Source organism: Dipteris shenzhenensis, chromosome 19, assembly GCF_047967505.1.
Source record: "Dipteris shenzhenensis isolate YYH24624 ecotype China chromosome 19, Dip_SZ_1.0, whole genome shotgun sequence".
Taxonomy (NCBI): Eukaryota; Viridiplantae; Streptophyta; class Polypodiopsida; order Gleicheniales; family Dipteridaceae; genus Dipteris; species Dipteris shenzhenensis.
Window position 1 is genome coordinate 41,646,074 of NC_141614.1, and position 15,692 is coordinate 41,661,765.

Consider the following 15,692-nt stretch of genomic DNA (forward strand, 5'->3'; position numbering starts at 1 on the left):
TCTTGGATGGAGGGGTGGTCACCACCCTAAGATTAAAAAAAAAAACACACACACACACCCACCCCGCTTCTACCGAGTGGGGGGCCCTATTCACCCACGAGTGATCCTAGAGCTGTGGTAAACTCACACACACACACCCCCAACCACAGGCTAGGACACCAAGCCTGAGCCACCGAGATTTGAATCGGTGATCTAGGGGTCGGAAGCGGAAAGCCCAAACCTTGGAGGCCAAAAGCCTTGGAGGCTAGTGGCCACACCATCCTAAGATGAGAGATGGCGAATGAGGAACGTACTTTGGTACGGTGTAGTAAACCGAAAGGGACGCAGCATTTAACACGTGGGAAATCTTTCTTCATTGAAAATGCTTACTGATGTTGAAGAGAGCATAACACAGAGCAGCTACAGGCTTCAAGCTATGGAGCGAGCTCTTGCCCAATTTCATCGTTGTAGCCCCTTTGCTCCTCCCCTCCCCTCCACCTCCATAGCTTCCCTCCATAGCCACCCCCACTTCCCCCGACTCCCCATCTCCAGTCGCCTCCCTTTCTGGTTCCCCTCCCACTCCCCTCCTCATCGCCACCTCCCTTCCTTCCTGCTTTCCTCCCTCCCTTTCCTCCCCTCCCTCCCTCGCTGCCCCAGACACAGTTACCTTCCCTCTGCTTGCATTTCCAGTGCCGTCCTTGCTGGTGCCGGAGGCGGTGGCCATGGCCTCGGTGGAGGGTCCGGCGGGGGCGGCGGCGGGCCCGGTGGCGGTGATGGGTTCACAGCAAGCGCCACTGGAGCCCAAGCGCTTGGTGCTGAGCCCGAGGACTTCACGGTCTCCACTTCTGCCGAAGATGTCATTTTTCTTGACGTGGGGGTACGTTATTATCTAAGGTTTCATCCAGCTAAAGCTGCATGGTTTGGAAGGATTAAGCTACTATATGTGTGATCGTTGTCTAATCGAACTCTAAAAAGTTGTATTCATCGTGTTTGTCGCTTTCCGAAGTCGTACCTTCTAGCACTCATTATGCAGAGATGACGGAGGGATTATAATGCTAGCTCTAAAGGAACCTGGTATTTATTCCCATTGACGGTTTGTCACCTTCTCTAGGCCATATATCCTGGCTTCTCATAGCACCAAGATATACATAGATCAGCATCAGAATGTGCGTTTTAGCAAGCTCTTGCTCTTCGTGACTCAAAAAGTCACATCAAATGGTAGACCTTTGCTAAAATCCCACCGGTGCAACAACATAATGTGGTCTTAAGTAAAGTCATCAGCGTTACTAAATACTGACCAAATGCTTGAGAAAAGCAATAAAAGCAAAGATGGGCATGTGACTAACTTGGCGTAGTGAGAAGAATGGTCATTCTTTAATTTCTCGGGAAGTATGCTTTTCACCTTGTGAAAAGCTAACTATGTATACCAATTTTTTGGTTTATAGCCCACTGGTAGACATACGTGTCGTCTTCTATAAAAGGGTAGGCCCTTACATGCATAGGCTTGACACCGAGCACTAGTTCCAGTACCTCTGCCGCCTTTGCCGCTTGTCTATGCATGACACGTGGAAGTAGACCATAACATTGTGTGAGACTTGAGATATGAGTTACTGGTCTAATGAATTTCACTGTGTTTGTGAAAGTAGACCCTCATCATGTGAGTTCCTTTTGGGCACTTTGCCAGAAATTGCCCATTGAAGAGAAAGAGGCCTAGTTAAATTCTTCCTTGGATTGACAGGGTCCTTCCATTGCTCTTGCACCTCCTTACACCAAACCTAGTTTGAGAGGAGATGAGGAGGGTCAACTTGACCTTGTGCAAAGCTAGGTTTTAAGGCTTCCAGTTGGCACTGTCATAGTATGTCCAGTTAGAATGTATCTAGCATATACATAGGTGAATGGTCTTACTTGATTGGCTGCACTAGAGTGCGAGTGATGGGTGCATGTCAAGGTGATGTGGTATGGCCCCCTAAGACGTGCTTATAAGATATTGCCAATTGGCACTTGAGCTAGGTATAAATGGTGGGGACATGCCTATCCCCATGGTATCATGTAATGTAATAATATTTTGTCCTCTAGGCCTTAAAGTCATCACCCCCTTTTTGAAAGGGCGGTGGGATTGGCATCCTAATACTGTGTTGTACTCTTTAATCCTCTTGAGCACGTTTCACGCCGGAGCATCATTTCCTCCTTGTTAGAATGATTATTATATTCTAGGTAGTGGCCTATGTATTGTAATAAGTAGGGTAGGGGCACTTTTCCCTCATTGAGGTTTTTCTCCCGCCGCCCTGCTGCCGTTGCTGCGCCTCCTGCAGCCCCCCCCCTCCGGTCGCCTTACTCCTCCCTCCCTCCACCGCCTCCCCGCTCCTCCTTCCCGCTGCCCAGCTCCTCCCCTCCTCTGCCCAGCGCCTCCCTCCCACCGCCTTGCTGTGGCTGCGCCTCCTGCAGCCCCCCATGGTCGCTACGCCCCTGCCCGGCTCGCACCTCCTCGGGCCTCCACATGCAACAGCCCCTCGGTTTGGCTGCGCCTCCATTTGCCCTGCTGGCTGTGCCTCAGTCGCCCCCGTTTGGCCGCACCTCCCTCTACTCCGCCCTTGCTCATCTGTCTTTGCTGCATGCTGCTTGTCTCTCCATCCTGCACCTGCTCTAAGGGGGATGATGAGGACAAGGGACTAGGTGGGAGACCCTTTGGGCCAAATTCACGTATGCGAGGAGATGGGGAAGGGGAACAGTGACAAAGGGAAAACACTTGGAGGACTTCAATAAACGTAGCAACTGGAGCGGTTTGATAGTGGACAGCACCGCGGCTCAGAAGAAAGGGGCCCACTAGAAGCCCATCCCACTCACCACATCCTCGACCTCTATGGTTACCACCACTATTTCACCACCATCATCCGTCTCATTATCTACGCCACCTCTCTCCTCCCCCTCTCCTACATCATCATCATAGGTCTCCTCTCCAATAGCCCCACCACTAGCTCAACCGTCCACGGCTCCATAGTATTTTTCCCTCATATCCCCTCTCTCTCTCAATCAGCCACCCTTCATCACCTCGTCTGGCCTCGCTACTCCTACACACCACTCCCCCGCCCAGATCATGCTGTCCCCATCCCCATTACAACCTCTTCCAATCCCTCCCGAGATCCAGTATCCACCTGGACTAGGATACCTTAGGCCCCCACCAGATGCTTGGGACTCCCTATTGGCTGAGATACACATCATCTGGGCCCGTCAGGCAGAGCTGACACATTACACTTAGGACCAGGCCCGATACACCGAGGAGCAGGCCCGCATTATACACCACTAGGACATCCTTATCCAAGGGCTCAGACACGATATCACATAGCTTCGAGAGGAGCTCGAGACCCTGAGAGCAGCACCTGGATGGACCCCAGTCACAGAGATGGAGGCACAGATAGCCACGATACAGTCGGCTATAGCAGAGACGACTAGGTGGGTGGACGTGGTGAAACGGGAGCCCGCAAAGGCAACCGTTTCAGCCGCTATACAGGAGCAGTAGCAGAGGGCTTCGAAAGCCCTTAACATTCAGATACGAGGGATCATGCGAGATAGCACCAATACCACTATGACGCCCATGGAGGAGGCGATCACCTTTAGTGGTTGAAGTTTTCAATCTGAGATTTGACAAAGATAGATGCAAAGTGCTAAAAGTTGAGAAAACAGCCTTATGCTTTGACTTCTTGTGGCTAAAAAATAAAGATCATGACATAGGTTCTAAAAAGAAAAGATACACAAAGGTAGTAAGTGTGGAAGATGTTTGCTCTTGGATAGATTTTCTTTTAGATAATCTTTACATCACACTAGGTGATTCTTTGTTTCAACAAATTATAGGAATCCCCATGGGCACTAATTGTGCCATCTTTTTAGCAAACTTTTATCTTTTCACTTATGAATTTGAGTTTATGCAACGTCTTATTTCTATCAATACCTGCCCTATCATTTTACATAAGCTTAGCCAAGTTAGGCGTTTTATAGATGATTTATTTGTACCAGATGTTCCTAACTTTCAAGACTTTATGTACAAAGACGCTAGTGCTTTTGGAGAAGGAATCTATCCTCGTGACTCTTGTGAATTGAACTGCACTTCAAGAGGGGATTCTTGTGTTTTCTTAGATCTTAGAATTTCTCAATCTACCATAGGATTAGAGGTTGATATATATGATAAACGTGAACAACCTGAATATAGTGGTTTACACATTATAAAAATGCCTCACATTGACTCAAACATTTCTGATTTGGCAAAATATGGAGTCATTTCTTCCCAATTCCATAGATTTTCCCGCCTTTGTACAACTAAGGAGTCTTTTATCACTCAATGTAGTAATTTGATCACTTTACTATTACACAAGAGGTATAATCCAAGGAAAATAATGAAAAAAATACACACAATCTTAGATATGAAGTCTTTTATCTATGGTGTATCGGCCTTAGGTATGTTTAGAATGATTGAACATAAGCTGAAAACAAAAAGCGGGGAGCTGAATAGCCCGTTTTTCTTTTAATTTCAAAAGAGAGTTTGTTTGAGTATGCTTGTGCTTTCTAAGTTAGAAATGTATTTTTGACTCTTTGTAGGAAACAATACATAAGTGTAAAGGACCATTTAGCTTTTTACGTTTTAAACAAGAGTGAGAGTGAGAGTGAGAGTGAGAGTGAGAGTGAGAGTGAGAGTGAGAGTGAGAGTGAGAGTGAGAGTGAGAGTGAGAGAGAGAGAGAGAGAGAGAGCGATCTTCCAGTTTTTTGGAAGATTTTGTTTCTTGACTTGCTTGTTTATTTTTGCTTAGTCACCTGCTTCCTTTCTTCTTTATTTCTTGTTTTCTTTCTCTTCTGTTTATTTGACGTATTTTAGTAAGCACTGGGTTTGCCCAAGAGACTCCGCAAGTCTTTAGAAACCTAGTATAGCTACTTATGCTTGGGCATTGATGATGACATAAGTGTTGCTTTGCTTGCTAAGTATGTCTTCCTTTTGTTTTTCTTAAAAGTTTTGGTTTACCTCTTTTTTCTTCTCTTTCATATTTTCTTTTATTTTCTCTTTTATTTTATGTGTAGATTTTTGATCTTTAGAACAACAAAAAATCTAAATTTGTATGATTGGACTTATTCTAGTCTTACAAAGGTATATATATGGACCTCGACGGAGCAGGTATGACCAGGATCTCATCGGACTGACACGGTCCTATTACACCATATGGACACGTGCTCCTTGATCTGGGCAGGATGCATGATCTCATCATCTACAACGGGCTTGACCTATGGCCCTCCTTAGGTGGTTTTACTTGCTTCCCACACAGGGGGGGCACTAGTATAGTAGATTACATCATGGGATCCCCTACCTTCACCTCATGTATCACCGACTTCACCGTAGCACCACTCCCTCTAGGAGCTGATCACACATACCTATTCTTCACTATCGCCACCCCACGCTTAGCCACACCACACACACCACATAGGAAGCACGACACCTACCACGACATATACTTTGATCACAGCCTCTCCCCTGCCTACTCTGGATGCCTAAACAGACTCCTAACCTACATCGATCACATACCACTCATAGAGGACTGTGCTGACCTGATTAGTCACACACTCCATGAGGTTGCCCTCCAAATCTTTCCCCACACCACACGGTCTACTAGACCACCACCTCTTGGTTTCGTACCCTGCAACAACTGGTACGATGCGGAGTGCAAGGCTTATCGCCGATAACTCCGACTTGAAATCATATGTCACCTCTCGAACCAGACACGGTACGCAAGTACCGATGTCTCGTACGTCGGAAGAAGCAGACATTTCTTAGTCGAAATGAGGAGCAGTTGCTGAACATCTTGTACAGCAGCAACTCTAAAGAATTTTGGCGGAGGTTCCTTGAGCGTCGATCTCCATCACCCCTCACTGACACGAGTGTTTGGCACACGTATGCACACCATCTTTATGATGTCCCACATCGGCCTACTCCAGATCTCATACACACACCTCGCCCCACCACTTGCACGTTGTTCACGCGAGGGGGAGTCAAGGACGCAACATTGAAACTACACAATGGCCGAGCTAAGGATCACGAGGGGCTATGCATCGAGTTTATCGCATATGGGATTGACACGTTAGCCCCGATCCTAGCAAAGCTATTCAATGACGTCGTTTGCCTTGGCTTCCCCCGCACTTGGACACTCCACACCATCACCCCCATCTACAAGGCAGGGGATGATATGGACCCGAGTAACTGCAGGACTATCATGATTGGACATGTGATGTCCAAGATCTATGCAGCTGTATTGGATGTGTCGGTGAGCCTGTTCGCAGAGATGAGAGAGCTCAGAGCAGAGGGTCAGGCCGGTTTCAGGCGAGACCATGGGACTTTGGATCACATACTCATACTCAGGAGTGTCATTGAGGAGGCTAGATCACGGAAGGAGAGAGCATATTGCTGCTTTGTGGATTTTCGCAAAGCCTTTGACACAGTACCTCGAGCTCGTTTCATCACACGCCTACAGGCACTGGGATTTAATCAGGAGATCATCTAGGCAGTCATGGCACTTTATGAGAGAGTCTCAGGTCGAGTTTGGACAGGCGCAGGTTGTACAGATGAGATTTTGAGTATCATAGGGGTCAAACAGGGTTGCCTCTTATGACCAACCTTGTTTGGCCTCTACATTGATGAGCTTGAGACTTTCATGGGGGCTTCCGGAGGGACCAGTTGCTCACTTGCCGGGATCATCATCAGGATCCTACTTTATGCAGATGACGTGGCACTCTTGTCGTCCACACTCGAAGAGCTCTAGCGACACCTAGATGCACTGCAGGCTTTTTGTTTATCCCATGATTTGGAGGTCAACCTTGGCAAGACCAAGGTCATGATCTTTAACACCTCTCGAGCAAACATGCAATGGAAGCAGTTTACTTTTACTTTCGGTGGGTCACCAGTTGAGATCGTATCCTCATACACGTACTTGGGGGTCATCTTCTCCGCCCCGATCTTCACGATGAGACTAGCGATGCAGGCCAGATTGAGTAGGGGATACGCCTCACTGGCTCGGCTAGAGAGACATTGCTTCCACTCCCACTTTCAAGACCCTCAGACCAAGGCTCTTCTCTTTGACTCCTTGATCCGACCAGCCGGTATGTATGGTAGCCCTTGTTGGGGACCTGACACTTCGGAGATAGAGTGGACACGAGTGGAGTGCCTATAGATCCTCATGCTCTCACGGATGATCCGGGGGAAACCATTTGTACCACATCACATCAATCATTTAGGTCGAGTTTGGTGCCTCTCCACTCCAGCTATATGCAGCCTTTCAGATCATCACATATCTATACCGGGTTAGATCATATGGGGACTACACATCAAGGAGACAGAGGTTGCCATGGTTGGCTCTCGATTCCTCCATGAGGTTGGCAGCAGAGGGAGACGAGCGATGCTGGTATGCACGGACTCACAGGTGGTTTGTGAGACTAGGGTTTCACATCGATAGGATACCTCCTTTTCAGTATAGTTTAGATGCCCCTCCGGTACTCCCACCCACCATCCCGATCGGGCCACACACCATCTAGGTCATTTGAGAGGATCTCCTGCAGCTACATACCTTCAGGACCTGGCTGGAGCCGAGGGAGCTCCCAATGAACCTGAGTTTCTACAGTGATTATTGTCTTCGTATTTCGGTGGAGGGATTCATCACACCACCGAGGTACACTGAGCTTCATATGCCTCACTCACTACGGATCTCCATCGGACAGTTTCGGGTATCATCACACTGCCTCCGCATAGAGAGCGGCAGAGCAGAGGGGATCCCTAGAGAGCATCGCATATGCATATTGTGCGACTGTCAGGAGGTTGAGTCGGAGGAGCATTTTATTTTCAGGTGCCCAGTGTACTACGAGATCCGAGGTCGCTACCATTCTCTTCAGAGACGGCTCCGGGCTCCTTTCCAGATTCCTCGCCTACCCAGATTCCTCGTCTACCCAGATCAGAGATGTCTCGCGGCATTCATTCACGAGGGGGTCCGACATAGAGAGTACTTACTCAGGCGACGGGGCTTGGCCACACCATCAGACACCTCAGAGCAGGATCACATAGTTCTTCCCATCGAGTGACATTGATTGTCCAATGTCTAGCCGCAGACGTGATAGCGATCCCGACCCGATGATTGCAACACGACACACGAGACATCGAGGGGATACACAGATCACTCTGGGGGACCTCCCATCATTGTTTAGACCCGGGGGCCGGGATATGCCCCACGGGAGTCATGGTAGCTCTGGTCTTACGTCGAGCCTCCTCTAGGAGACGGAGATGCACGGGACCCCTTGGCGGATGCGAGCGTCCCATCACCAGCTATGCACCAGCTAGGGCGACATGACATACGGAGGATTCCGTTCCACTCCAGTCTTTTTTCTTTTCATTGTCATACCCAGATGTATTTGATTATGTATGATCAGACTTAGGATTCAGCACGGGTGATGATTCTCCTTTCAGTAGCTCCACCCTTACTGTGATTTGTATCAGGTTTTCTTTCAGTCTCATAGGCCCATCGGTCTTCTGAAGACTCTAATAAAATTTCTTTCTTTCTTTCTCCCTAACCACAGTCCAATCCCTAACTACGGTTAGTGGATAGGATAGGGTTTTGTCACTTCACCCTCATTTTGTACTCATTCTATTCAGTTATTCAGTACACTTACGTTTGCTCTCACTCTTGCTCATTGCTCCCCTTTGTCTCACACTCCCTTCCCTAATTTTTTGAGGGATTTCTCCCTCTTTCTCCTTCCTTCTTGATTTGTCTACTGTATTTTTTGTTCGCATTGGGATCAAGATTTGAAACTGTTGAATCAAGTGGCAGTTCTTGTTGAGATTTTTTGGTGAATTTATTAAGGATTGACTAACTCTTCCTTGCCTCTAGGTTTTTTTTGTTGGTCTCAAAGTTTTGTATAAATGGAAATCAGGATAGGAATGGATATTGACAAATTTGTTTCTAGCAACCATTGGAAAGCATACATGTATGTAACAAAAAGGAGTGATCATTCACAAAGTGGTTGTGTATTTTTGATTGATTTGTCTTTGGTCCTTTTCTCTGCAATTTAGCATTGGGTGGCGTTTTCGGATTCAAGCGTGACTGTATTACTTGCTTCTTTTTCCCCTCAAGGAATATTGTCCTGTGTTTTAGAGAAATAAGGAAACTTCAAGGGAGTTTTATTATCTTAATATTTTTGCATATTAGTTATTCTACCTTCTTCTTTAGGTATGTATTTGTTCTGAATATTCTAGATGAAAATATAATCTGACCTTCTATTGCTTATTGGTTTTCAGGGCATGTCTTGTGGTGGTTGTGCATCATCTGTAAAAAAGATTTTGGAATCTCAGGTATATTCTTAAGATTGCAATTAATGCAATATTGAGGCATCTTGAAGGGGAGTAAATCTCATTTTGGTCTCTTTAGGTTGGTAAGGGAAGAGTTTCAATGTGATCTTATTGGGGTGATTTGAGAGAGTACCGTGTGTGATTTTGTTGGTGGTCATGCATGCAGCATGTAGCTGCTTATTCTCCATATGACTGTCTTTTCATTGTTCATGAAGCTATTGTATTTGATACTTTTATTGTTTGAGCCTGCCAGGGACTGCATGTGATAAGCTTTGCCATTGAGGGTCAGATGGTAGGCCTGCTTTTAATGTGTGGAGAAGAGAGAGGTAGTCTTTTTATAGTTGATCAAATGCATCATATCCTTAGCCTTTGCAGAAGAGAGAGGTGGTTTTGCATATTGATTGAATAATAAAGCAGACGTCTCTTTACGCATGCACTAATGATAAGATTTTAAACATTTCTGTATGTTACTAATCCAACAGTGCAAGGTAAAAGCTATAGTCCAACCCTTCTAACTTTTAAATACCTGAAGCCTCCCTGAAGTTGCAAGTGAATGATTTTTTTGTTAACTCTCATGTGTGTTTTAAATGGTTGTAACAACGTCAACCCAGAAAAGAGAAGCTATATGTCCACGCTGCGGAGTGATCCAGCTATGCATATGTAGTACACACTACCATGACCTTAGTATATGCCATAAAGAAAATTTTGCAAGCCTATATTGTAAATTTGTCATGAAATTTTGCATGGACTGTTGCATTGGCAATGTCCTTGAGATGATACCTCATTGCCTATGGAGCTGCCCCAAAGCACAGAGGGTTTGGATGGGATCCCTTTGGATTGTGGCCCGATTACAGTGCCTGCAGAGGGATCTCACCTAGGGAATGGTGCCCTGGTTGACAGAGAGAGGCCATGCTTTCCAGATAGACGAGGCTTCTCCTGCATATAGGATCCAGGGATAGAGCATCCAAAGGATTGAGCTTCACGAGGCGCCCCCCCCGCCAGTCCAGTTCCTCCTCCTCCATCAGAGGAGAGCGTGTGGGAGGTGCTTGCTAGCATTACTGCATGGAACGTATGGGTGTCTTGCTGCAGCCTTGTGATGGTTGAGCATCCGGTTCCTTCCGCTACCACTCTGGTCGCCATCTGGCAGGACATCATCTACACCCTGCGATCCACTTGGGAGCACGGGACCCCGGGTTCCACGGCGACCACCACAAGGTGGGCACGCTTCTGCAAGGTTTGGCCTGCAGGTGTTTTCTACATTCTCATGCCGTGAGCGATTCGTCGGTTGTATAGTCCCCCTCCTTGGTTGTTAGCCCCTGTTTCAGAGATTCACTAAGCAGTGAGCTGGGTTCTTTGGAACAGGCTGGTTTCTCTTTCAGCCAACTCAGCACCTTTGGGGCTGTTGACTATGGATGGAGGTTTTTCCAAGCATTAAGGTTCCTTTCTTTGCAAAAAGTAAAAAATAAAAAAATCGGCATGTAGTTGTGATTGTCTACAGTTGATATTAACCTTTCCATATTGTATGTAATTGATAGTCTTTGCCAAGTCATCCTTCCAATCATTAATAGAAGGTTCCTTTCTTTGCAAAAAATAAAAAATAAAAAAATCGGCATGGAGTTGTGATTGTCTACAGTTGATATTATCCTTTCCATATTGTATGTAATTGATAGTCTCTGCCAAGTCATCCTGTGCTATGTCTCTTGTTTGCCATATATTATAAGCTTGTTTTTTGGATATGATATTGTTTACCTCTTTTTTCTTCTCTTTCATTTTCCCTTTTATTTTCTGTGTAGATTTTTGGTCTTTAGAACAACAAAAAATCTAAATTTGTATGATTGGACTTATTCTAGTCTTACAAAGGTATATTGTTTTTGGGATATGATATTGCTTGTAAGATGTAGCTAATGCAATCAGCATGTTTCTCCTTGGCAGCCACATGTAATTCATGCATCTGTTAATTTGGCGACAGAGACAGCAGTAGTAAAGGTGTCAGTTGGCCCTGAGATAAATCAAGAAGGCAAAATGACTAAGCGAGAGGTTGGAGAAGTTCTTGCAAAGCAGCTATCAAGCTGTGGCTTCAAGTCAAGTGTGAGAGGTATGGCATGGTGTATAGCCCATTATCATCAAACATGTCTGTTTTCAGTAGTGTTGCTCTTTTTGGATTTCCAAATTTGTAGTGTGAAGGGGAAGTTCAAGGCTAAAGATAAATAGTAATAGAGTACTGTTTGGTCAATTGCTTCCATGCAACATTGGCTTCGATTTCCTGCTTTGTACATAAAAATTGCTTTAGAATCTCTCTCTTTTGCCAAATTTTCACGTCTGCTTCTGGCCATTGTTTCTTCAATATCTTTTCAGGTTAAGACATTTTCTGAAATTATGGCCCTATAGACTTGTTGTTTTTGTTCTAGGATCAAAATTTCAATTTAACTTTTCTATTTCTGCTTGTATCATGCTGTTTCCACTTTCTTTATATATCCATGCTAACTTGTCTTACATTGTTGAATCTTGGAGGCGTTCTGAACAGTGACGGAATCCAAATCAGTCATCTTATTAATATGGACTTAAAGGAAACAGCCAAATGAAAAGTACTCCAACTAAGTTTCCACGACTTGTTAAGCCATACCATTCCCTTGCACATGATTGCAATGCTAGAACATGATTGTAGAGGGGGCTGCATTATGCAAGGAATGCTGGGGATAAAGTTCTTTAATGAATTGGAGCATCTGGAGGTGGTAGAGTGAAGTATTGAACTTTAGAGATCTACCAGATGCAGGGATTGGGAAGGCAGTAAGAAAGACTTTGGGGCTTAATTTGCAAGGAATGCTAGAGTAAAACGTCATAAGAACTTTTTAGGATTCAGGGATGCTTGAGTTTGAGAGGTGATTGCAGGATCTATGGATAAAGGGAGTCCAAGTTGTCTTAACTGTTTTACACGATTTTTAGGCTCTGAAAACTAAAGTAATCCTTTTGTAAAATACTAGCTACAAAGCAAAGTGGGCGTTGTATACTTAGATATTTAGTTTCAAGTAGATACTTATCCACTCACCCTGTCATACAATGTCCACATTGAAACTTGTGTTGCAAAGGTTTAAAACTACATGGAGAAACTTGCAGAGAAATCTGGAAATGCCGATATATGACAAATCAATGGAATTGGAAGCTTTCAAAGGATATGGATGAACATGCATCTTGCATCACCCACTTATTTCTCTATTAGCAAATTGAAGTTTAGTAATAACCAGGTGATGATTGTTACTTAATCAAGAAATATCTCGTACATCCTATGTAGTTTTATGTCTTTTTTGTAACAACTTCTCAGATAGGTATGCATATTGCTTGGCAAATCAATAATTCTAATTTTATGTGCCATAAAGTGTCCCATGTGTCAGTGTCCATAGTGACGATGGTATTCGAGTGTTGTCACTATCCTGTCCTAGGGAGTTCTTTGACAATATGCCTGTTTCAAGGGACCTAGAATATCTCCTGCTTTTTGGTTATTTCATAGGCTGAGGCATGCACAGGCCCAAAAAGCTCCACGTGTGTGTGTGTGTGTGTTAGAGAGAGAGATGCTATGATATGATTGTATTAATTCCGCTTGAGACCCTTCAGGATCTATGGGAGTGGTGACCACTATTAACTAATAATGGTCTTTTACATCCAGTGAAAGAAATCTTTACAAAGCTTGGCTATGTTGTGAGGACTCACTTAGCTAACTTGTGCGCTAGCCCGAGTACTTTGCTGCAGTGTTTTTAGGATCCCTTTAGGTAGCTCCCTAGCTTTTGGCTGGGTGTTCCAACAGGGTTTTCAGGTGGTTCTTGCTGTCACTATATTTTTCTTTGACATGTTCATAGGCTTGACATTTTAGGAGCATGCAGATTCTTGCATCTCTTAGGATCCGGGGTCTTGCCCACCTGCCCCTCTCCACCTCTAGGTCATGCGAGCTGTTTCTTATTTGGCAGTTTAAACGCCTTTTGAACATTGATATATCCTCCGTGACCTCCGTGAGGTGTTTTTCCATTTCATATCTGGCCATCAGATTAATTTCCTGTTTGTAAAACTACATTTTCGTCCTCGGGTCTTGCCATAGTTTTGGTAGCATTTTCTGCATTACCAAATTTCTGATTCCACTTATATCTTCTGGCATGCCCCATGCTCCATCCATTTCCTTCCTTCTCTGTGCCATCCAGTGGTCTTTGTAGCCTCCATTTCTTTCTGTCGTACTTGCTTCCATTCATCTTCTCAAGTTTGTACCATGCATTGGCATAATGCTTCCCCTTCGAGAGCTATCATACAAGTCTCAGCCAGTAGGATGGTGTAGGGTGTTTGTACCTTGATCCCGAGTTCTCCTATGAGAAAACGTTTATGTAATGTTTCTATTCTTCTCCAGTAAGCTCTAAAGAGCCTGGGTGCACAAGAATGGTATATAGAAGCTTTCTCATTTACCAGTTCCATAGGTGTGCCTTCCCGCACTTATTTTGGAAGCTTATACAGCTTTCAAACCTTCCAAAATTCTTCTTTCCCACTCATGCATTCTACTTGTAATTATCTTATGATGCCAGCCCTACGTATCTGTATGTGGTGATTGTGTCCAAAGGTTCCTCTTCTAATGTGAAGTTCATCTGTTTATTTGGAGTCCACAGAGAGAGAGAGAGAGAGAGAGAGAGAGAGAGATTATTAAAGTCTTCAAAAGACTGAAGGGTTCTATGAGACTGAGAGAGAAAGGTGCAGGTAGGATGAGATAGCTGGCCCGTTTGTTTGTGTGAATAATTCTCTTTGTTAAGAAGGTTTTACATGGTAATGTGGTCCCTCACAAATTCTGTATGCAATCAAGTACTGAGTGATACGCAAATGTGCTTTGCAGAAGAGCCTGTTGGAGGTTAAAGCAGTCACCAAAGCACCATTTGTCAGGCTTTATATGTGGGGATTTCCATAACCGCTTCCAAAGCTGAGATCTGTTACATTTGAACGTGCAGCAGGAATAGTTTCTGTTTTTAGGAGGCTCCAAATATTATATTTCAACTGGCTAAAGGAGCCAGCGAACACATGTTCTCTACAATGCAATCATTATATTTTTGTAGTATCCATGATATTGGAAAGATATTCAACTGATGTTGTAATATTCGACTGACATTGATCATTCAGTGTAACAAAAAAAGGCAAGCTTAGTTTCAGTATTTTGGAGCAGCTTTGTTCTATTTTGGGGGAGTTTCTCTGACATTGAATTAAGCAGTGATTTAGCAAGAAATTATTTTTGTAACATTTCTGGAAATAGTATGTGATCTTTGCGTTGAGATTTTGACTTAGTTCATGATTCGGATTTTTGCCTGGATCTTTCCTCGGTGTAGCTCATGAAGTCAATGGTTGAGTTTTTCCCTTTATGAAAATGTTTTCCTGCTTCGTCTTTCCCCCCTTAAATGGCACCTGGTGGGGGGGGGGGTGACACGTTCAGGTACATGAAAGTGGAGCTGAGAAATGCGGTAAAAATGTGCGATTTGAGGTTACAGCTTATTAGATGTAAGAGAAACATTTGAAGTCTAAACCGAATTCTAAGAGGGCTTGTGTATGGAAATCATGGAGGGCTAAAATGAGAGTAGATGGGCATGCTATTAGGGACTCTACAAATCAAGAAAAAAGATATTTCACTCCATAAAACTCACCAGAGTGGGAGAAAAGGGGAAAGCAAGTCGGAACTAAACGGGGAGACGGGGAAGAAATATTGAGACAAGTATGCTTTCATGTGCAAAGACACAACATACCTAAAGGAATGAAGGAAATACTCACAAATATGAGCTGAAGATGGGAGTTTTGAGGATGCAGTGAAACCTAATTCCTGAAAGATAACATGCGAGAGTATATACACAAATCAAGTAAAATTGCAGCAGTTGACGAGGAAAGCTTGCAAAATTTGGCATAAGCTCCTGAGCAACAGCCTTAGTACCTCTCTCCTTAAAAAATGGCCAACACGTGTGTTGCAAGCTCCTGTGGGGGCACAGGGATTGGTATTTTGAATCCATGGTTCTGGAGGAGTGTTCCCTAGCAGGATTGTGATACCCTTGATTATTTTTTGCATGCTCATGCATATTTTGGGAGATCCATGTGGATGTGGATCTCTTCAACGAAACAAAGCACACATTGTGCATATTGTGTGAGATAAAATTTCTGAATTTTATTCTAGTATGATGTGGAGTTGGTGAGCAAACCTGCCTCTATGATGAAAATCATTATTTATTCTAGGTTTGTGGAATCAACAAAACAACCGGTCGCTAGTCTGATCTGTTGAAGTAAATCCGAGCTGCCTTGGAGAAATCTGATCGTAGGACAGTAAGCTAAGCCATGACTCAGAGCATGG

General features: G+C 44.5%; 1 protein-coding gene across 3 annotated transcripts in view; it reads left to right on the forward strand.

Moving 5' to 3' along the window:
• The first annotated feature begins 386 nt into the window (after positions 1-386).
• Positions 387-15,692, forward strand: part of PAA1 (P-type ATP-ase 1) — a 139,031-nt gene continuing 123,725 nt past the window's right edge. For all 3 annotated transcript variants that reach the window (XM_087390436.1, XM_087390437.1, XM_087390438.1), the window contains exons 1-3: positions 387-856; positions 9,293-9,346; positions 11,276-11,438. In XM_087390436.1, coding sequence (XP_087246562.1) covers positions 416-856; positions 9,293-9,346; positions 11,276-11,438 — 658 coding nt within the window. In that variant the 5' untranslated portion in view covers positions 387-415. The remainder of the gene's footprint in view (positions 857-9,292; positions 9,347-11,275; positions 11,439-15,692) is intronic.